Source organism: Anguilla rostrata, chromosome 14, assembly GCF_018555375.3.
Source record: "Anguilla rostrata isolate EN2019 chromosome 14, ASM1855537v3, whole genome shotgun sequence".
Lineage (NCBI taxonomy): Eukaryota > Metazoa > Chordata > Actinopteri > Anguilliformes > Anguillidae > Anguilla > Anguilla rostrata.
The window spans coordinates 40,701,053-40,725,052 of record NC_057946.1 but is presented as its reverse complement, the minus strand read 5'-3'; the positions used below and the strand labels follow the sequence as shown (position 1 = coordinate 40,725,052).

General features: G+C 42.4%; 1 protein-coding gene across 6 annotated transcripts in view; it reads right to left on the bottom strand.

The window, feature by feature from the left end:
- The window catches only part of LOC135239071 (bone morphogenetic protein 1-like), a 69,972-nt gene that overhangs the window by 8,907 nt on the left and 37,065 nt on the right, over positions 1-24,000 (bottom strand). For all 6 annotated transcript variants that reach the window (XM_064307464.1, XM_064307465.1, XM_064307466.1 and 3 more), the window contains 4 exons: positions 21,651-21,766; positions 10,421-10,523; positions 8,620-8,736; positions 2,644-2,789 (listed from right to left, as the gene is read on the bottom strand). In XM_064307464.1, the coding sequence (XP_064163534.1) occupies positions 2,644-2,789; positions 8,620-8,736; positions 10,421-10,523; positions 21,651-21,766 (482 nt within the window). The remainder of the gene's footprint in view (positions 1-2,643; positions 2,790-8,619; positions 8,737-10,420; positions 10,524-21,650; positions 21,767-24,000) is intronic.

Sequence of the window (24,000 nt, the reverse complement as noted above, 5' to 3'; positions counted from 1 at the left end):
TCCTGATGTAAAATGTAAGCTAGCTTGCTACCTACAAATTACCAGCAATGTTATTTTTTCGTTCATGTAAAAAACGAGTTAAAAAACTAGCTAAATGAGTGCCGAGGAGTCAGGCGAAGGCAGGGGAGAGGCAAAGAGAAAGTTGTCAGATGAACTGAGGTTGAAGTTGAACTCACAGACTAGGTAGGGCCAGTTATGCAACGAGAGATTTTTTGGACGTTTTGAAAAGAGACATGCTTTCACAAGAACAAACAAACATTGATACAGCATATTAAATACATTGACACAGCATAACGTGTCAATTCTACACTGATGACTTATACAACTGTTGTTTCCATGCTGATGAATTGTAACGTTACAGCTCTCAATTATAACGATTACATGTTTGAGCGATTGCGATTTAATTGTAGGCTATTTGACATTATCCGTAGACCAGGCTTTTCAGTGTGAGTCTCATTCATTTGAGTAGGGTCCAGGAAGTTGCCTGCTTCCACGCAGCGTTTGTGGTGAGCAAATGTTTTTCTCCCCTTTGTGGCTGTTGGTATTGCACTCATTGGCTGAAGAATGAGAGTAGGCGTGTCAAACAAGGTTGTTGCTTACAATAAACACGCTATTTTCGTGAAATTACATAGGCTATTTACGCATATGATTTCTCTTTTCTGGCTGTGTACGATAATTTTCTTTAAAATATGATAATTTTAAGCGTCCGGTACGATAGTTTAATATTTACCACCTGGCAACGCTGGTTAGCTAGCTGTTATACAGCTACACGGCATCTTCGTTTGCAGTCCCTTACAACACCTGCGATGTCTGACACTGATTCTGATAGCGACCGTAATGAAGAATTATATCCCCCCAAAAAGCGAAGTCCGTGTGGGCTCACTTTGGATTCAGGAAAAATGATTTTTATTATTTTAAATGTACAATTACAAAGAGTGAACTATTCAGTTGCATTTTTTGTTTTATTTTTCAATTAAAATGGTTTAAAAAATCTGCAGATCCATAAATAAACAGATCGAGGTGTAAACTTTGCGTGATTTTTTTATTTTAAAACCTGATACTGTGATATACCGAAAATCGTGATATTGAGTAATACGATTATCATACTGTGAAATTTTCATACTGTCACATCCCTAGTGTGGAGCTGGAGGAAGACCTTTCATATGTAGCTTTAGGACACAGTCCACGGGTGCTTGATCGACCATCGGGGACCCCTAACTCTGATCTGTATGCTGTATGCACCTGCAGGCCACGGGTGCCTGATTGACCAGCAGGGGTCGCTAGAGAGCAATGAAACGCAGACCCCTGGGTGGGTGGGTGGGTGGGTGGGTGGGTAGGTAGGTAGGCAGCCAGCCAGCAACATGGCCAAGGCCGGTGGAATGTGTTTTTGGTACAGTGTGTTATGTTATACTCTGCAGCACAATACATAAATGGACAACAGCAGACAATCCACATATTAGCATGACACAATACAGGGGTACAGTCAACAAATCATCCCCCAAAAAATAAATAAAATAAAACAGTACACACAACCATATATAATAGGTTCATGGTAATGCATGTCAGTAGTGTGTGTGGAGGGGGCTAGAGGGAGTAGTTCAGAGTCCTGATAGCTAAGGGAAAAAAGCTGTTAGTGAAGCGTTTAGTCCTAGTGGACAATGACCTGTAGCACCTCCCTGAGGGAAGGAACTGGAAGAGGTGATGAGCAGGATGTGAGGGGGCGGAGATGATCTTCTTTGCTCGCTTTACAGTTCGGGTGAATATGTAGAGATTCAACTGAGGGGAGTGGGTGGCCTATGATTCTGGATGCCTTGTTGACAATCCCGCTGTATTTTTTTCCATGTTTGACTGTCCGTGTACTGTAATAAAGGATGTGATGATGGCTGAGTAGAACAGAACGAGAAGTTGATGCTTGATTGAAAGCCGGTATTTTTAAAGCTGTCTAAGGAAGTAAAGTCGTTGTTGAGCTTTTGCAACGATGTGCTCAGTGTTAGTTTTTCACTTCAGGATATTGCTAATGTATGTTCTGAGGAATTTAAAAGAGTCGGTGGTGGTGATGTGGTCTCCATTTATTTGTATGGGTATTTTGGGATTTGGCATGCATCAGAAGTCAATAATGAGTTCTTGGGTTTTGGCTGCATTAAGCAGGAGGTCATTGTTTGCACACCAAGTGACAGCTTGGGCCACCTCAATGCGGTATTGGGTTTCATCATTGTTGGAGATGAGGCCTACAATGGTTGTGTCCTCTGCGTATTTGATTGTTTTCACAGAACTGTCCTTGGATGTAAAGTGGGTGGTAATTCACTCACTATCTGTTCATATTTCTGTATACACTGAAACTATGCTGAAATTTGTACTAATGATGTGAAGCACAGCACTGAGAGTGGGGAATTGAGTCACACCTTTGGAATGGTGGTATTGAGAACATGGTACCACTTATTCACTTAGAAATATACTTCAAAATTCAATTTCAAAAAGTTGCGCTTTGTTGAAATTTTGAATTTTGCCCACAGATTCCATATTCCAGTCCTTCACAAAAAAAAACTGGTTTTACCTTATTAGGCCGTAGACACAATAATTAAGCAGAAATCCCTGACACTGTTGACACTACAGAAACAAAGGACAAGGCAAAAACGCGTGTACCTCAAAGGACTGGAAGGCAAGACCCACGTGGAACCCCTGTGCCACAGTGATCGTCCACACGCAGACCTTGTTGGGCCGGTAGTCGTCCGGGTAGTTGGGGGACTGGATCTGCCCAATTTCCCGGTTTACCTCCCCTCCACATATGGCTAAGAGGAGAAAATGAGAGTGGGAGGTTTTCACATTTTAAGGCATTTAGCAGATGCTCTTATGCAGAGTGTGACAATCTTCTACCACGCACTGCCGTCACTCGACCCTGGGGGGTATATATTCTCCGATGTGACTGAGCTGTCCATTTGTTACTTTCATGTACTATTCTCCAGTGTAAATATGGTCGGTACTCCAGCTTGCTAGCTAGCTAACTAATGTTTAAACCATAGACCGTAGAAAAGAAATGGACAAAGTGATGATGATGTGACCCATTCCTGTCCTATGGCTTGTGCGAAGCCAAAACCAGGGTGCCACCAGTTTTTACAACCAACGCAAGCGCATTTGGGTGAAAAGGTGGAGTCCACGACTGCAAGGAAAATCCGCCCAGACTGCCATATATGGTCATTGGACATGCCCACGTATGTAAAACTGGTTTGTTGTTTTTGCATTCAGCTCACGATTGGAGGCAGCAGTATTGCAGGCTGGCACAACCACACCCACAGAACCGCATTTAGATGCCCGTATCCAGAGGACTCTCCCATTTTTAAAATTTGAATGTGTATAACCTAGCTAAAATGCTGAAATGTTCTAAAAATGTGTTCATATTTTATCAATAGTTTGTCTAATTAGCATCCTAGCAGTAGTGTCATCCATTAGCACGTTTGCTAGCGAGTGAATCCTGTTAGGGTTTTAAAATATGATTATTTGGAGTCAAAAGGTTGCCTACAAAATTACAACAACATTGAATAAGTCTTTCTATCTTGTACCTGGGTTCAAATATTAACTCAAATTCCGAGAGTGAGGAGGAGTTTCAAAAGAAAGTAAATTCTTGCTGATATCACGTGTATGCCTCCATTCAGGCTGCGACTGACTGTGCACATGCAGGTGTCACAGGCACGAGACACCGTCAGGCCAGGAGGGGACACAACATGGTTCATTCAATATGATATTTATGTATGGACCATAATGCCATTTTACTTGATAAAATGAATATACCACACTCCTCCCTGGAAAATCAAAATTCTGATACATTCATACACTCTGGTTTTCTGATACATTCAAAATGACCCAGTAATAACTTTTCAGTAACCCTTATGCAACACAAACCATACATATTTTTATGTGTTTCCATGGTACCTTAACTCGTTTTCTTTTTACTGGGTGTTTACAGTCAGAGATATGCCACTCTCGGGCCTCGTTGTCCATCTGTGATCGAGCTTGGACAAGTAACAAAATCATTTGGTCAACATCTTTCTTACACAGATTCTCTTCTAGCTGAATAAGGTAAGTAACAGAACTAAGTACCATTTTAACCATCCAGGTAACCACCTCTCTCTCTCTGCAATCCCTGACTAGTACACATTGCTCTGTCTGAAACAAACAGACACAACACAACTATGCTGGTGTTACCTGTGTCCTGCAAGGCATATTACTGTATGTAAACAGAAAACTATCAACACTATGCACTGCCCATAGGAAAGCAAAATCCAAGAAGAGATTTCATAGTTGTTCTTTCATTTCTCCTAGACACAAATGAGCTATTTTTAATGCTAAGGTGAGACCAAAGGCTTTTTCTCCTACTTCTCAAATTCAATTCAGGAGAAACAACCACATATAATCTCATTTATGTCTTAATCTGATCAAAACAAGAGATCTCTAAATGATCTTAAATAAGTCTAATTTAGGTCTCCTGAACATGGGACCATGAGATCAGAGAAAGAGCTCAAAGAAAACTCAGCTATGACTCCAAGGATCTCATGATTCTTCTCAAATATGTCTCAGTTTCCTCATAGTGACCTCATGAGAAACAACCGTATCTCAATTCAATATCCATTCGTCTTACTGAAGAATCTAATTAATTCTCTCATTATCTCATCTTTTCTCCTAAGGGGGTTTTAGGAGCAACAATTCAGATTGAAGTGATCTCAAAAAGGTGTACAATTGAGATCTTTTTACTTTCTCAAGAGTTAAAGAAAAGACTATCTGGAGCAAAAGATTTTCCTCTGGGTATGCACCTCCCTGGAAAAACCTATATTATGTGCTGCCATTTCCATGGGTGCACTGGATCACTGTTTGGCAGGTGTCTGTTTGTTGGGCAGATCTGACACATTTTAACCGTCTCTTCTATGTCTGAATCTAATCTAGGCCTCCAGCAATGGCTTCTTGCAAGTGCTTTCATTTTAGCCATTCCCCAGTGATTTCCATGTAGCTCATTGTGTAAGGTACCCCATACAGCAGCAGGCACCACAGCTCTGAGACCCCACAGCACACAATCACTTTCCACTGCCGATCCGCCCCTTCTTTCCCAGTAGGGTTTTAAGTCTGCATCAGAGTCATGGTTTGGTCGGCCCTGTGAGTGTGAAGTGCTTTACTGGGCCTTGAAACTTTCCTTAAGCCCTAGTCACAGTTAGCCCGTTAGCGTCAGAAAACCATGTTCTATGCAACATCACAGTAGAGGCTGCCCTGGTCACAGTTAGCCCGTTAGTGTCAGAAAACCATGTTCTATGCAACGTCACAGTAGAGGCAGCCCTAGTCACAGTTAGCCAGTTAGTGTCAGAAAACCATGTTCTATGCAACGTTACAGTAGAGGCTGCCCTGGTCACAGTTAGCCCGTTAGTGTCAGAAAACCATGTTCTATGCAACATCACAGTAGAGGCTGCCCTGGTCACAGTTAGCCCGTTAGTGTCAGAAAACCATGTTCTATGCAACGTCACAGTAGAGGCTGCCCTGGTCACAGTTAGCCCGTTAGTGTCAGAAAACCATGTTCTATGCAACATCACAGTAGAGGCTGCCCTGGTCACAGTTAGCCCGTTAGTGTCAGAAAACCATGTTCTGTGCAACATCACAGTAGACGTGCACAAGTAACCCTGGGGTATTCAATAATCCAAAATATATATATATATACATTTTTCAGTGCAGCACTGTTTATTTTGACACCCAAATTTGATTCAGGTTAAGGGTTCTATTTTCAAAGCGGTGCAAGGGGCAAGCTTGTTGACAGCATCAACATCTTGAACTGGCGCTATGGCGTTTCTTAGCAATACCGCTAGGATCAACAAATTCCCTACATAACATCCTTTCGCTTGCGCTGCAGTGGGAGGGGTGGCACTGTCTGGGGTGTGTTCTAAAATACTTTCAGTGCAGTGACAATTTGAACCAACGAAGACCCATTGCATTATGATCAGCTGGAACCACCTCTTAGCGGCAATGAAATAGACTGAACGCAACTTATTAGTCATGTAGTTCTATGTAGTGTCTATAGGTGATGCCAACATTACACTTCCATTTAATGACCAAATAGCCTATAATTATTATGAATTAATTCATTTAGAATTTAATAGAATAAAACAGGACAGATTACAAGAAACCTGCGATCATATAGGCCAATAGCCTAAAATATATAAATTATATTACACATTATATTCAACCTTTTTCGGCATTTAATGCATTCGCCACCTCCTCCCACGCCTTCCGAACGTCTGGGAGACAAGATGGTGTGGATTGTGATCCATAAATTGCTACAGTCCTAGCAATTTGAAATGAATTTGATAGCTGACAATATGAAAGTGTCATTTTCTCAGGAAATGTGCAGATAGAGAGCACCTCTGACAAAAGCTGTCTCATAAAGACTCAACAGAGCATCTCACTGACTTCAGGCCCTCTAAGATGAGCATGTGAAACCCTCTCATAAGGGTCTTTCAGTAAAAAGCATCACACTGAATAAAACTCTATTGTGACCATATATTTAATATCTAAACTGCCTCTGATGGAGAATATTATATATTTTTTCTAATATATTTTTGTACTTTTGACGTAAGTATTTCTGGAAAAAAAAGTGCTGTTGTCGTTGACGGTCCAGTGCGTTTGGGTTGCTCATTATGAAATTGCATTGAGCGATTGCGTTCCAACTGGATTTTTTTAAAAGCATGAGAACAACAATTTGATTGGCTACCATAGAGACACATCTTGGACATTTAAACCCCGTCTTTTAGCGATACCGCCATCAGGTGCGCCAAGATTGGCGTCGTGAAATTACCAAATTTCTCGCCGACACGCCCTCAGAGCAATACCGCCAACGCTTACTCTTGCATTCCCCATCGCGTTTGGTTTATGAAAATAGAGCCCTACGTCTTCTGACTAAATTGGATTTTAGTTCTATTCCCTTTTTAGTCATATACCAGTGGCGTAGGTTTCATTTGAACATTGGGGGGGACACATTAAGTGGGGGTCTGGGGGTCCTCCCCAAGGAAATTTTGTGCGTCAAACACTTCATTTCCTGCAATCTGGTGAATTTTTATGCATCAATTTATGGTGGAAAAGCTTCTTTCATGTTTTTATTCGGAGGGACAAATGCACGTGTTCTAAATATTGAGGGGGATGTATCCCCTGCGTCCCCCGTCCCCCCCCGAAATCCTTTTTATTTGGGTGAGTAGGCTACATGCTCAACTGGAGAATCGAAACATCAGAATGGCGCTTAATATTGAAAATATTTAGTAGTGAAAAATGTACTACTAATAAATTTAGCTAGCTACATACATGTTATAGTATAATACAACTAATAGATAAATTTTAATGTCAAAACAAAAGATGTGTCTTGAAATAGCATAAGTTCCCTTTTCCCTCTCTCATTTTATAAGTGGGGTTATTTTTATGTGTATAGTTTATGTGTACTTTTCACATGTTGGGCGTTCACTTGTGATTTTTGAACATCAGACTTGCTCATAAGAATTAAACAAACACCAAACACCCATCAGCTTCAGATTGGCACCACTCAAACAATATACCACAAACAAGCTAACTGTTATGTTTTAATATCAAAAGCGCTTTAAAACAGAAAATGTGACTGAAATAAATAAACTTAGCTAGCTCGCTAACTTGGCTGCAGTGCAGCGAACCAGTCACAGCCAGCTTGTTACTGGCTGCACAGCTGTGAGAGCAAAAGGAATATGAGACAGGCAAGGCCAGTGCTTTTTGTCTCAGTACGACTGTTTTTGCAACACGGCATGCATTAGTAGTAAGTACAGTAGTAAGTACACATGGCTTATATTGCATTTTGTTTTCCTTCAAGTCATATACAAAGTTTGTTCATATATCACTTCTTTTCTTACTCCCGAAACTGGCTGGGGCAGGGACATGGTAAGCCATGTGTTCATGTTCACAGCCTGATCGCTGTTTTTTTTTCGCAGGTAGAACGCTATTCAATCCAATAGAAACAAGTACAGAGAAAATGAAATGCAGTTGCCGATTCGCATTTTAATTTGAAACCTGACCAGATTGTGTTTCCGTACCCGTTGATGTAGATGCAGTGAGTATTTATAAAGAAGCGGGTCTTATAAAAACACTATCGCCGGGCGTTGTGGTGCCTTTAGTGAGGATCTCTTGTGAGAAAAGCTCACTAAGAAACACAAAAAACATGTAGGCTAAAGGAACTGACAAAGGTAAATTCTCAACTGTTCTCCCCCTTCCCATCTCTCAGCAGTGCTCATGAGCTAATGCCGAACCTTCCAAACTCATCCTATAAAAAGAAAAGAAAATTGCTTATGTAAGGCAAGACATGGCTTTTTCTCTCTCATGGTTCTGTGCAGTTGGCTCAATGTTACAAACACCACCCCTTTTGTGTGAGCGCATAGATAACTTGAGTGGGAAATCCTAGGTTGACAGATTGATTTTATAGCAAGAATTGTGATACCCATTATTTCCATGGTTAGGATATGTAGGAGCTGGTTAACTTGGACTTGGCTTAACTAAGTTGAGCTTCTTTCATGATATGGGCCCCAGACCTGTTCGGCCATCAGCATGCGTTTCAGCTTTGAATACCAGTGGGCGTACCTTCATACACAGCTGAGAAACCTTTGCCCACCCAGTTGCTGCTGCTGCGGAACTCAATCCAGAGCCGGCTGTCGGTGGAGATGATTGGTTCTGGCACCTGGTTGCCACAGAAACGACCTAGAAACAAAAATAGCAGCACTAATAAGCTATCACTGCACTGCACGGTCTGCCCAATCAGCTCTTACCCAGTGAGGTAGTGAACCTTTCAGCACTGTTTTCATCTTTTTGTCTTTGATTAAGACCCGCCTGTTAATTTTTCCCATCACTGGATGGTTCTTTCCCATACAAGCTTTCTCCTAATGAAGCTGTTCAAAAGATAATCTTTAATTGGATTTTAGTAAGTTTTCTGAACCAGCTGTTAGAACTGAGATGGGACGGGGAAGTACAAGTCATTGTGCTCCATGGTAGAATGCACACTGAACGCACATTATTAACTCTCAAAAATGTTTGTGATGAATTATAACATTTATTCTGTGATCACATTGTCCAGTAAAATCTTGTCTCTCTTGCAAAAGTTATTCTGAATAAGTTCTGAATCTGATTAAATAAATAATATCCACAAGTTTGTTGAAGCTGAGGCTGAACCCAGTATTCCTGGCCTTAATACATACAGCTTGTGCTTCAGAAAGCTGTTGCACAATGGTTTAGTCTAGGCAATGGGTTGCTTATGTATCCCATGCCTCAGAGAGCCTGGTTCACTCTGCATTGTCCAGCTGCTAACAGGCTATATAGTCAGCTGCTAACAGGCTAACATGCTATCTAGTCAGCTGCTAATAGGCTACCTAGTTTGATTAGTATCATTTTCGTTTGTTAGCTACTTCGTGCTGCCCCCCATCCCCCTTTTTGCTAGTTATCTAACCGGGAAACTGCTGAAAGTTGATAAAAGTGTATATGGTGTTCATCACTGTGTACACCAGAGAATGGGCTCTGATGAGGGCACTCTGCTACTGCTGAGATCGCTGTTCCACAAACTGTATCCAGATGCTCTGTAGTGTCCTCTAGCTGCACTTACTCTCCAAGCAGGCACCGTGTCCCAGGTCTTAAACCTGACATGCCTGTGCACCACGGCCAGCCCCATGGTGGGGCGTGAGGGGGCAACGACCCCTCACCCAGATTGTCCCGCCCTCTCAGTCAAGATGAATGTGAAAAAGGATTTTAATTAAATAAATAAAAGACACCCAAGTGCGTCGGCTTTCTAGTGATAATATTACAATAGCAATATTTTAGTTAAGGGCAGTCTGTTATGTAAAGCCAATTTTTGATTGGTTGTCTGGTTAAGCTTGCTCCCATAAGTTACGTTGTGTTATGTTGAACAACTCACGATTTTCAGATTTTCAGATGCATCTGTTAATCAACAGTGTGTCATTTTCTCAGGAAATGTGCAGATAGAGAGCACCTCTGACAAAAGCTGTCTCATAAAGACTCAACAGAGCATCTCACTGACTTCAGGCCCTCTAAGATGAGCATGTGAAACCCTCTCATAAGGGCCTTTCAGTAAAAAGCATCACACTGAATAAAACTCTACTGTGACCATATATTTAATATCTAAACTGCCTCTGATGGAGAATATTATATTTATTTTTAAATATATTTTTGAATTAAATTCTCTCTGGTTACCAAAGTGCATTGCTCTGATCAAAACAATGTCTTGTAAAGACTGCAGAGAACATCTCTCTGATTTAAGACCCTCCCTGCTACTGACTTTCACAGCTTGGTAAATAATCACTGTGGTAGAGACTTATAGAGACCTCAGGCAGGCCCACAGACAGAAGCTCTCAGTTCAGCACCAACGGACAGAGACCTTTGAGTGGTGCTTGCCTCCAGTAGCCCTCCCTGATCTCCACATAGTCGTACCAGCACAGGTGACTGCGGTACAGGTCCAAGGAGGTGAAGTTCAGGATGATCTTTAATAAAGAAAAACAAGTGGGCAAATCACACATTGTGAAGATTATCAGCTCACTGTGTTTTACCATTAATCTTATTGTTGGCTTCAATACCTTATTATACATTTATTTAACCTACTGCTGATTATTGTTGACACTTTATATTTATTTCTCATAAACATCATGGTGCCCTGAAATGGGGGTGTCTATGTATAAACTCCTCTAATTTCTACAAGGTGAAACCAAAGTGTATAAATACCCTTAAAGAAAATAAATCAAGGAAAAATATGTCTTTGACCCAAAAGTGACAAAATTGCAGAAGTCCCTTATGTTTACCATTATAATCACTGGCACTGCTATTGTTCAGATATTAAAGTATTAAAATCATGGTTTTACAATGACATCAATAATAATCCAGTTTAACAACATTTTAAAGCTGTATTTAACAAACAACATATATATTACATAGCCATAACATGCTTTTATAGCAAAGAGTCAAACATAGACATAATGCTTTTATAAATAAAAAAGAAAATTACTCATCCTTGCTCTGAACTGCATAGTATGAACTGCATGAACCCCACCACAACCTCTACCTCAGAGACACGTTAAGTCCATTATAAACTGAAAACATCATTTCATAATTAAAAACATAGTTCCTCATCTTCATTACGAACAACTGCATGCAATTAATTCCTAATGATTTTTTAGCTGCTACCGCAGCTCTATAGCTCTGTCTGTCGGTCGGTTGGTTGGTTGGTCGGTCCACAAAAGGTGTCCCACCCCATAGCGGCCACAGTTTTCGCCCCAGAAGGCTGAAATTTGGCGTGGACGAAGGTAGAGGTGAGTAACTTTCAAGGCCAATTGACCAAGAGGGGGCCTATCACAAAAAGGCACATAACTCCCAAATGGATTCACAGATTTGCACAAGATTTTGTGGGAAGGTTGCTCATGAGCCAAAGAAGAGGTCACGTGTTTGTGTGAGGGTGTGTGAGGGGGTTTGGCGATGGGCGTGGCCTACCACAAAAAGGCTCATAACTCCTGAATGGATTTACAGATTTGCACAAGATTTTGTGGAAAGGTTGCTCATGAGCCAAAGAAGAGGTCATGTGTTTGTGTGAGGGTGTGTGGGTGGATGCATGCACACATGGATGCATGCGCGTGTGTGGTCGCAGCTATTGCAGATTCGTGCTTGCTTTTTTTAAACTACAAAATGTGTTTACTGTTTTTTGTTAATACTTGTTCTCCCCTCGTTGAAGCCCTACTTTACCTGTATCTCTGATTTGCATAAGCTTGGATAAATTTGAAAAAGAAATTGAAAATTTCCCTGTGTGGAATACATCTTCAGCTATACTCAAACTTTCTCAAACTGTATTTTGTGGAGACAAGCTCCAGCACATGAGCTGGCAGCGGCATCAGACATATCCAGATTTACAGCATCGATTTCTGCACCAACCTAATTTGATAAAGATTATGATATCATATATTGCTAAAATATTTTCTTAAAATAAAAGACATAACTCAATCAATTTGCAAACCTGCTATGGACCTCTTTTTAGATGAGTCAACGTTGTATTTTTAAATTATAGTGATGTTTATATAATTATAGTGATTTGTTATATAGGCTAAAGGAAAATGTATTGAGGCATATTACAGGAACACTGAGAAAAGTGCTAAAATGTGCATGAAAAACACAAATTGGAAAAAGCAGTTAAAGAAAAAAAGTGTAATTTCTTCAGTCATAAGAAATTCAGCACATTTCTCCCTCCCTTCTCCCTGGAGTGCGCTTTTTTGTCGTTCTCCTCTTATTAATTCCACAGACAACATGCAGCTTTGGTGGTTTGCTGGGATCACACGCACTTGGTTACATTTCACGCAATTGTCATGTAACTGCTCTATTCAGTTTATTCAAAGTCTCAGTTTCAGTGAAAAACTAAAAATATATGGGTGCCATTATCTCGCAAGAGTTCTTGCCTATCATTTCTAGAACTGCAGCATCCACAATTATTCATCCCCACCCTAAAGGCTTTACAACTTCATCAGAATGCCGTGAATTAATTTTGGGTGATTGTATTTGCGAAGTTTTTTCGACAGTGCTTGATTGGGAAACTCTTTTCAAAGCACTGGTCATTCAGTTGCTGAACAGCATGCTGGAGTAGACAGCGACACGTTCACAACTGGGTAAAAGCATCTGTTGTCTATTGTCAAGGGGTTGTGAAGAAAATGGCACAAACTGCCTGTATTTCTCTATTTTTTTGAATTTTAAAAACGCAGTTATTTTAAGCCCGAATATTAATTATAAAGTCCCCAAAGCACGATGGTGTCGCTCTGGCCTATCTAGTGTTAAGGGAAGTTCTCACTCACTGTCTCTCTGCAGGTATGTGTGTGCATCAAATTGAGAAACTTGGTGCTGACTTCTGAGCAAATCACATCAAAGAGATGGGAAAAAAGATCCTAATTTGAATAATAGTGGCCAAATTTGGCCCTCTTGCAACTCATCATTTTTTCACAAGACTTATCCTATCTGCAAATACATGTCCTATCTAAGTTTAGGCCTGGATATGATATGGATTAGTTGGTAGGCCCTATTTTGGGAGGAAAAAAATAATTTTTGCTTGCTAAAAAATGTGTTCACTTGAGTATATCACCAAAAGCAAAAGTATCAACTCAGGTATATCATCTTACATTGCCAATATGTTATTTGGAGTAATCACATCATAGAGCCATGTCAACAGGATATACCATTGCTTTATAATATCAGCAGAGTACCTGGTGGAAATATTCTTAGAGAACTGAAATGGTTCAATAAAACTGTTTTATTTTGTTTTGATGACACTGGAAACAATTTAAACAATAAATAACTATGATTAACAATAATAAATTAAAAAATAAAAATAAATCTACATTATATATAACTATGAGATAAAACAATAATATTACATACATTACATTACAGGCATTTAGCAGACGCTCTTATCCAGAGCGACTTACACAACTTTTTACATAGCACTTTACATTGTATCCATTTATACAGCTGGATATATACTGGAGCAATGCAGGTTAAGTACCTTGCTCAAGGGTACAACGGCAGTGTCCTTACCCGGGATTCGAACCTGCAACCTTTCGGTTACAAGCGCAGTTCCTTACCCACTGTGCCACACTCCGTCCATTAATAAATACCTTTATAAATAACTATGCATACAACTAATTATATATAATTATATATATTATATATTATATATATATAATTATATATATTTTTGCCATGAACTGAATGATGAGTCTACAAGCTACTGAAGCAGGTGACAAAGCCTACAGAATGTTTCCCAATGTTTCAAACATAGTTTCAGTATAACTGTAGGCTTTGTAATGCCTGTAAAACAATGGTTATATTCCTAGTTATAATCGTCAACATAGTCGTTGAATGTAGTCATAACATAGTGACATTTGTCTTTCATTACACAAACCGTAAACAACATGTAACATATTAGAACAGCATGAAGTTGTTGGTTTCAGTTCCACTTTCACGGAAATAATTATCCCAGGAAGTGCACTTTCACCTTCACCTCCCGAACCATCATCTTCGTCATTAGAATGAAGTATGGCTTGAAGTGGTAGTTCTACTAATAACATTTATTTCTGAAACATTTCTGAAGTATTAGAACTGCAGCGCTGTGAGCTCTGTGATTCGTGTTTTCAGCAGCTAGTACTGTTGGTGACGAAACAGCTTAAATTTAAATATAGCAAAATATAGTTGTGGTTTTAAAACGCAAATCTGCTTTTATTGTTGTCAGTTTGACGTATTCGAGAGATGCGAGTCTCCACTGCATAACAAAAAAAGGAAATGAAATAAGAATGTTGCTACATTCAGAAATAATGGAGTCATTCATCTGAGATTAAAGAGTGTTCATGATGCCAATAGGTGTCATTCGGGTTCACGGAGTTAAGCAGTTTACGATTCAATCTGATTGTACGCATGTTTCGTGAATGAGGCCATTCACCCTACAAAATCTGCTAGGTTCAATTTTATTGACCCCTTCTTCCTCGAGCTCTCTGCTGACCTGATCTCATTGCCACTCTCTTACTTATTCAACCCTAACCCTCTTTCCAAATGTCCAAAATACCCAGTAATTAGAAAACTGCCTTTGTGCTACCCCTTTGTAAGGGGGAAATCGCTCTGAATCCTAATAATCACCTCATTTCTATTATACAATGTCTCTTGAAAAAGAAGTTAACAAACAGTTAACTTGGTTTCTGGATTATTATGGTGTCTTGTCTAACATGCAATCAGGTTTTTGTACATATTTGACCTCCTTTGTTAGCCAAACTAAGGATTAATTGTTTGCTCCCTCTCCTTCCTCTTGTTTCTCTCCGGCTGCTCCCTCTGCTTCCTCTCATCTCCTGCTGCTCCCTCTTGTTCTTCTCCTCTCTCTCCCACTGTTCCCTCTCCTTCCTCTCTTCTCCTCTTTCTCCTGCTGTTCCCTCTCCTACCTCTCTTCCCCTCTTTCTCCTGCTGCTCTCTCTCCTTCCTCTCCTCTCTCCCGCTGTTCCCTCTTCTTCCTCTCCCCTCTCCTGCTGTTCCCTCTCCTTCCTCTCTTCTCCTCTTTCTCCTGCTTTTTCATCTCCTTCCTCTCCTCTCTCTCCTGCTGTTCCTTCTTCTTCCTCTCCTCTCTTCCGCTGTTCTCTCTCCTTCCTCTAGTCTCTCCCACTGTTCTCTCTCCTTCTCCTCTCTCCCACTGTTCCCTCTCCTTCCTCTCCTCTCTCCTGCTGTTCCCTCTCTTTCCTCTCCTCTCGCCTACTGTTCCCTCTCTTTCCTCTCCTCTCTCCTGCTGCTCCCTCTCCTTCCTCTCGTCTCTCTCTCTTGCTGTTCCCTTCTTCTCCTTTCTCCTATTGCTCTCTTTCCTTTGATCCTCTCTCCTGCTGCTCCCACTCCTTCTTCTCCTCTCTCATGCTGCTCCCTCTCATTCCTTTCTCACCCCAAAACCTGGTTGCCTCTGCCAGGAGGTTGAGACTTAGCTGTTCATGGACCTTTCAATAAGACAGTGACCACAAAAATACATCAAAATCAACACAGAAGGTGTTGCGGGAACACAAAATCAATGTTTTCCAATGGCTAACTCTATTGAAAACCTGTGGTCTGAACTGAGGAGGGCAGTTTACAAGTACAAGTGCCTAAGAATATCAAAGATTTTGACATTTTCGGCACAGAGGCATGGTCCAAGATAGGATTTCACTGATATATTGACAGGCTGAAGTATCAGAGCAATATCTGCCATTTTTAATATATCGGTTATCGCCTGTCGATCCCAACCAGCTGGTGATATGAAGAAGCCTCCCTGGACAACCAAACATACTGTAATTTGCACCAAGCCTACCATGTAGAGGAGAGTCCCAAAAAATAAACCACCAACAGCCAGCCCTGGAATGTGTGCATCAAAAATGTGGAAAAGGCACAGGGAAAAGCAATCCTTACACTAAAGGAGTGTAAAATATTGTCTGTTTTAACCCTTTAAAGGAAATGTTTATTCTCTATCTATCTTCAGCTCAGCAACCTGAAATCTGGTAGTGTAGTGTATGGTTGCAGCAAATCATTTTAAATTGTCCCCAGGAGAGGAATCCCTAGGAAATGGAGGTGGAGGAAGATTCTGGGATATTACGGGTTGTGGTGGTGGAGGAGGATTCTGGGGTGTGGTAGGTTATGGTGTTGTAGGAGGATTCTGGGGTGTTTATAGCTTGTGGTGGTGGAGGAGGATCCTTCTCTGGACCACCTTTGATTTCTTCCATGTGCCAATGACCATGACAAACCTGGTCAGAAACTATTTCCAAGATCTGCAGTTCTGTCTCACAACAACAGAGTACACTACAGCATGGAAATCTTTGGAAGTAGGAATAATGGCAGGCCGCACCATCTCCCCTCTAGCCTTCACCATGGCAACCAATGGAACTAATCATCTGAGCATCCAGATAGGTCGTAGGAGGAGAATGCCGGAAGTCTGGAGAGAGACTACCTCCCATTCGTGCTCACATGGATGACATGACCACCCTGACCTCAACTGTCGCATGTACAAAGCGACTGCTGGAAAAGCTTCAGTCAAACATGAAGAGGGCATGAATGAGGTTTAAACCCAGTAAATCCAAGAGCATATCCATTGCTAAAGGGAAACTTACAGACCAGAGATTCCACATCGACGACACACCCATTCCAACGGTGTCAGAATTGCCTGTCAAGAGCTTGGGGTGGTGGTACAATGCAAGCCTCACAGACCCAGACACAGACCGGAGCATCCAAATCAGGGAAGAAACCATCAAAGGACTGGTCAGCATAGACAAGGCCTTACTCCCTGGCAAGCTGAAACTGTGGTGCCTGCAGTTTGGACTGCTTCCACATCTGATGTGGCCTTTGACAGTCTACAAGATTCCCATCACCAAAGTCGAGAAGCTGGAGAGAACAATCAGCTCCTACATAAAGAAATGACTTGGACTTCCGCGTTTCCTCAGCACTATCGGCTTGTATGAGAATGGTGCACTGGAACTGCCTGTCTCTAGCCTCAGTGAAAAATACAAGTGCACCAAGGTGAGGCTTGTCATGACCCTGGCTGAGTCTCAAGATGTTGGGATATGAGCAACTGCTCCCAGGCTGACAACTGGGAGGAAGTGGACCCCGTCTGAGGCTGTAGAGCAAGCAAAATCTGCTCTCAGGCACGGAGACATTGAAGGTCAGGTGCAGCATGGGAGAGGTGGTTTTGGTCTTGTGACAAGTTGTCCCACTTGGCACAAAGCAACATCAGCCCAGTGGCGAAAGCTGGTAGTTGCTAAGGTCCGCCAGCAAGAGGAGGCAATGCGAGGTGCAAGGGCAGTTTCACAGGCTGAACAGGGCCAATGGACAACATGGGAAAACCTGGAGCACCGCAAACTCACCTGGAAGGATCTGTGGGAGATGGAAGGAGGCAGAATTAGCTTCATCATCAGAGCCACCTACGATGTGCTTCCCACTCCCAAGAACTTAAAGCAGTGGTTTGGAGAAGATCCATCATGTCCGCTCTGCAAAACACTGGCAACTCTAAGGCACATCCTTACCGGCTGCAAAACCAGTCTTTCCCAAGACCGCTATACCTGGAGACAATCAAGTTCTCCGGCAACTGGCAAGTATCCTGGAGCAAAGGAGAACTGTTGCCAACGCCCTATCTCCCCAAACAACTGGCTTCTCTAACACCACCGCCTTCGTACCAGCAGGACAACTCCAAAAGCTTCCAACTACAAGGAGGGAATCGAGCCTACTGGACACAGCCCGTGACTGGAAGATGCAGGTGGATCTAGACCAGAAGCTCATCTTTCCGCCAGAGATCATGACAACAGATCTCAGGCCGGACCTGGTCTTGTGGTCTACCTCACAGATATCCCTATGCATTGTGAAGCTAACTGTGCCTTGGGAGGCTGCAGTGGATGAAGCGTATGAACGGAAAAGGTTGAAATACGCACACATAGCAGCTGAAGCAGTGCAGCTGAAGAGCACGAGTGGAGGTGGGCTGCAGAGGTTTTGTGGCCAAATCAACCACTGAGCTCCTGAAAGAGATGGGAGTTTGAGGGTCCTACGGCAAGCCATGAGGTCAATGTCGGAGGCTGGCGAGTGTAGCAGCAACTAGCTTTGGTTGAAGAGAAAGGACCCGATCTCGGCTGCAAGGTGACTATCAACCTATAGGAAGGGGTAAAAGTGGAGGGGGGCGCACCTGGGATGCCAGATGTTTCCGTTGAGCCCTCTGGAGGTGTCGTGGGCTTATCAACGAAACACCAGAGAAGGAGGGTGCCCACCTGATGACCCCAGTGAAGTGACTGATTACCCCTACTGCCACTCAAGAAATCAAGGGAGTGCTGATTATTGTAAGGCATAGTTACAACAAGTCTTATGAGCTAACTTATGAGCCATTTTTAATGCATTTAAATAATACCCCAAAGATTTGTTCTATGTGCACAAAGATTTATTTCTCTCAAATTTTGCCCACAAATTTGTTTATATCACTGTTAGCTAGCATTGCTCCTTTGTCAAGATAATCCATCTCCTGCACAGGTGTGGCATATCAAGATGCTGATTAAAAGCCACGATCACTACACAGGTGTTCCTTATGATGGGGTCAATAAAAGGCCACCCTAAAATGTTGAGATTTTTGTTATTCAACAAGATGTCACAGATGCATCAAAAGTTAAGAGATCATGCAAATGGCATGCTGACTTCAGGAATGTCCTGTAGAGCTGTTTCCAGAGTAATGGGTGTTCATTTCTCCACCATAAGCCGCCTCTAGTGTCGTTTCAGAGATTTTAGAAGTTTGTCCAACAGGCCTCACAACAATAGACTACGTGTAACCATGCCATCCCAGGGCCACCACATCCGACTTCTTCACCTGCGGGATCGTCTGAGGCCAGCCACATGGACAGCTGATGAAACAGTTGGTTTACACAACCATAGAATTTCTGCACAAACTGTCAGAAATCGCCTCAAGGAAGTTCATTTGCATGCTCAACGTCCTCACTGGGGTCTTGATTTGTCTACAGTTTGGTGTCACAATCGACGTGAGTGGGAAAGAGCTTACCTTCGAAGGCCACTGGCATGCTGGGTAAGTGGTTTGTTGATGTCAACGTTGTGAACAGAGTGGCCCATGGTGGTGGTGGGGTGTTCGTATGGGCAGGCATATCCTATGGGCAGAGAACTCAAGTGCATTTTATCCATGGCAATTTGAATGCACAGAGACATTGTGATGAGATCCTGAGGCCCATTGCTGTGCTATTCATCCACTGCCATGACTTCATATTTCAGCATGATGATGCACGGACCCATGTTGCAAGGATCTGTACACAGTTCCTTGAAGCTGAAAATGTCGCATTTCTTCCATGGCCTGCAAACTCACCAGACATGTCACCCATTGAGCATGTTTGGGATGCTCTGGACCGGCGCATATGACAGCGTGTTCCAGTTCCCACTAATATCCAACAACTTCGTACATCTATTGAAGAGGAGTGGGACAGTATTCCACAGGCTACAATCAACAATTTGATCAATTCAATGCAAAGGAGATGTGTTGCGTTGCATGTGGCAAATGGTGGTCACACAAGATACTGATTGGTATTCTGTTCTTTTCATGGTATGGTCTTTTTTGGGGTATCTGTGACTAACAAATGCATATCTGTAACCCCAATCACATGAAATCAATAGATATGTGCTTAATGAATCTATTTCAGTTGACTGATTTACGTTTATTACCTTTGAACTCAATAAAATGCAAATGTGTTGCATTTATATTTTTGTTCAGTGTAGATAATCCTCCTTCCTCATGATGCCATATATTTTCTGAAGTGCACCAGTCCCCATTCCAGCAAAACACCCCCACAACCTGATGCTGCCATCCCCATGCTTCACGGTTGGGATGGTGTTCTTTCGGATTAAGAGCCTCAACCTTTTTCCTCCATACATAGTGCTGATCATTATGGTCAAACAGTTCAATTTTTGTTTCATCTGACCAGAGAACACTCCTCCAAAAGGCTATGTCGCTACAAGCTTGGCACACCTGTATTTAGGGTATTTCTCCCATTCTTCTCTGCAGATTCTCTCAAGCTCTGTCAGGTTGGATGGGGAGCATTGCTGCACAACTATTTTCAGGTTTCTCCAGAGATGTTTGAACAAGTTCAAGTCCGGGCTTTGGCTGGGCCACTCAAGGACATTCACAGACTTGTCCCGAAGCCACTCCTGCGTTGTCTTGGCGGTGTGCTTAGGGTCGTTGTCCTGTTGGAAGGTGAACCTTCCTGAGCACTCTGGCGCAGGTTTTCATCAAGGATTTGTCTGTGCTTTGTTCTGTTGATCTTTCCCTCGATTCTGACTAGTCTCCCAGTTCCTGCCGCTGAAAAGCATCCCCACCATCATGATGCTGTCACCACCATGCTTCACCATAGTGATGGTATTGGCCAGGTGATGAGAATTGCCTGGTTTCCTCCAGATGTGATGCTTGGCATTGTGGCTAAAGAGTTCAATCTCGGTTTCATCTGACCTGAGAATCTTGTTTCTCATAGTCTGAGAGTCCTTTTGTGCTTTTTGACAAACTTCAAGCGGGTTGTCATGTGCCTTTTCCTGAGGAGTGGCTTATGTCTGGCCACTCTACCATAAAGGCCTGATTGGTGCTGCAGAGAGGGTTGTCCTTCTGGAGGATACTCACATCTCCACAGAGGAACTCTGGAGCTCTGTCAGAGTGGCCATTGGGTTCTTGGTCACCTCCCTGACTAAGACCCTTCTCACCCGATTGCTGAGTTTGGCCGGGTGGCCAGCTCTAGGAAGAGTCCTGGAGGTTCCAAACTTCTTCCATTTAAGAATGAAGTTGCTACTGCCACTGTGTTCTTTGGGACCTGCAATGCTGAAGAAATGTTCTTGTACCCTTCCCCAGATCTGTACCTTGGCAGAATCCTGTCTCGGAGGTCTACAGACAATTCCTTCGACTTCATGGATTGGTTTTCTGCTCTGACATGCACTGTTAACTGTGGGATCTTATAAAGACAGTTGTGTGCCTTTCCAAATAATGTCCAATCAATTGAATTTACCACAGGTGGACTCCAATCAAGTTTTAGAAACATCTCATGCATGATCAATGGAAACAGAATGCACCTGAGCTGAAACCTGAGTGCCATAGTCTATCTCTTATAGCAAAGGGCCTGAATACTTATGTAAAGGTGATATTTCTTTTATGTAAAGGTGAGATTTCTAAAAATGTATTTTTACGTTGTCATTATGGGGTATTGTGTGTAGATTGATGATAATAAAAATGAATTTAATCAATTTTAGAATAAGTCTGTAATGTAACAAAATGTGGAAAAAGTGAAGGGGTCTGAATACTTTCCAAAGGCACTGTACCTACATGGGTACCTACTCTCTCAAATAATAGGGATTAGCACATTACTGCTAGGTAATTAGGAAAATGTTAAACAGTATGTTTTCTTATAGCCTACAGTTTCTTTTGATTCGTAGTTACACCAAATACCTTCTGAGTTAAATTTTCATGCACCTTTTCATGCAGCTCCCCCACAACCCTGCCCTGATTGGTTGTCCCTCTGCATAATGGCCTTCGCCGAAGAAGCAGGTCTTCTTCAGTGCTTTAGGGGTGGCCTGCCTACCTTTTCCCCAGGCGTCACCGAAATCCTCCAGACACAGTGCATGTAGGCGGAGTATCCGTTGGGGAACCCAGGCGAGGAGAAGTTTCCACTGCTGTCCTGCAGGCTGTCGCCACACTCTACCAGAACACAAGATGTAAAACGCAAAGCAGACCACCACACCCTACCAAAGCAGGCCACCACACCCTACCAAAGCACACCACCACACCCTACCAAAGCATAACACCATACCCAACCAAAGCACACCACCACGCCCTACAAATGCACAACGCCATACCCAACCAAAGCACACCCTACCAGAGCACAAAACCACACCCTACCAAAGCACAGCAGCATACCCTACCAAACCACAACACCACACCCTACCAAAGCACAGCAGCACACCCTACCAAAGCACAACACCACATACAGCAGCACACCCTACCAGAACACACCATCATACCCTACCAAAGCAGATCACCACACCCTACCAAAGCACAACACCACACCCATGGCCGTACCCAGGGTTTTAGAAATACCGAGGTCCAAAATCCGAGCCCGCTAGGGGACATTTTTTTGATTTCCCTGAGTAGCCTGGCTGGCTACTTTCTCTCAGTCCCCTCATCTTGTCCTGTATCTCTTCCCTTCCCAAAGCTGGGCTTTGATTGTTTGAGGCTTTTCATTTTCTTCTCTGTCTCAGTGAAGAAAGTAAACACAGGGTTTGAATTTGAATAGCATCGTAAACAATTGGATTTGGCTGGCACGTTAACACCTTTTCATGTAAAATGATACTTAAGCTCAACCTTAACAACGACAAGACACTATATATCTTTACCTTTCAAAATCTAATGATTATATTATGTACACTAGTATTTACCAACCTGTAGTATGATAGAAAAATATACGACAAAAACCACAGCAAGTTATTAGTGTGCATTACAATTCGATGCTGGATTTATTCTGAAATCCAAGCATGAAACATAATTCCCATTGATCACAGGCAGAAAGCGCCATTTAGCGGCCCGGATGTATAAGGTTATTATCCTACAGTGAAATGAAATGAGCGTTACGTAGGCTATTCTAAATTAAATATTAGCAATGCAAATAAAAATATATATATATGTTTAACGTGGCGCGACCGCACAGGAGCTATTCGTCAGATGACGTCTAGATGAATGACATTGAACTACAAGCAGTTCAATGCAATCTGATGCTCTATTCAAAAATGAGAGGGCTATGTTTTTAAGAAATAGAGCGTTCTATTCATATACAAATTTACGAACGGGAAAACTCAGTTGACCTAAACTGGCTGATAAAAATGGACGAAATAAAAAGATTATCAATATTAATGATTGAAAACAATGTAGCACCTCTTGTGCAAGAAATTGTGGGCAGTGAGGATGATGATGGTAATACAGCTTGACTAACGTAAGTTGGAAATATCCCATTTGTGACAATTGCAGCTAGTTAGCTAAACAATTTAGCATTATATTAAATTTCGTGAGCTAGCATATCAAACGTCTAACTTTAGGTTTAGAGACTATAGATCTGCGCTCTGCTGCTCCGTCTCCTGATACAAGGTGCCCAGAGTACGCTCTGGACACTCCGAGAGGGCGGTGCTCTGAATAACATTCCAACAGCGCTCAGAATTTACGAACAGCCCAGTAATGTTATGGAGTGCGCTCTGCCGCAAGCTTATTTGCGAACGCACCCTACATCATGCTTCACATGGATGCAGTGGTTGCCTGTCGGCTTTCCTTCAGTTGTTGATCAAAGAACCACTGTGTTGAGTAAAGATTTTGTTGTAAAGACAAGATCATCCACTTCACCACACGCACACACACAAGCAATGACGGTGATCAGATGAGCAAGTTGGCTATCTTGGCGTTGTGCAATATCTTTGCCGCAAGTTATTTTTAGACAATTTCACGACTTTTATTAAATACACCAACGGAAAAAATACCTCGGCCCTGACCTCGGTGACCTCAATGGCCATGACCACACCCTACCAAAGCAGGCCACCACACCCTACCAAAGCTCACCACCACACCGAACCAAAGCAGACCACCACACCCTACCAAAGCACAACACAACACACCCTACCAAACCACAACACCACACCCCACCAAAGCACAGCAGCACACCCCACCAAAGCACAGCAGCACACCCTACCAAAGCTCACCACCACACAAACCAAAGCAGACCACCACACCCTACCAAAGCACAACACCACACCCTACCAAAACATAGCAGCATACCCTACCAAACCACAACACCACACCCCACCAAAGCACAGCAGCACACCCTACCAAAGCACAACACCACACCGAACCAAAGCAGACCACCACACCCTACCAAAGCACAACACCACACC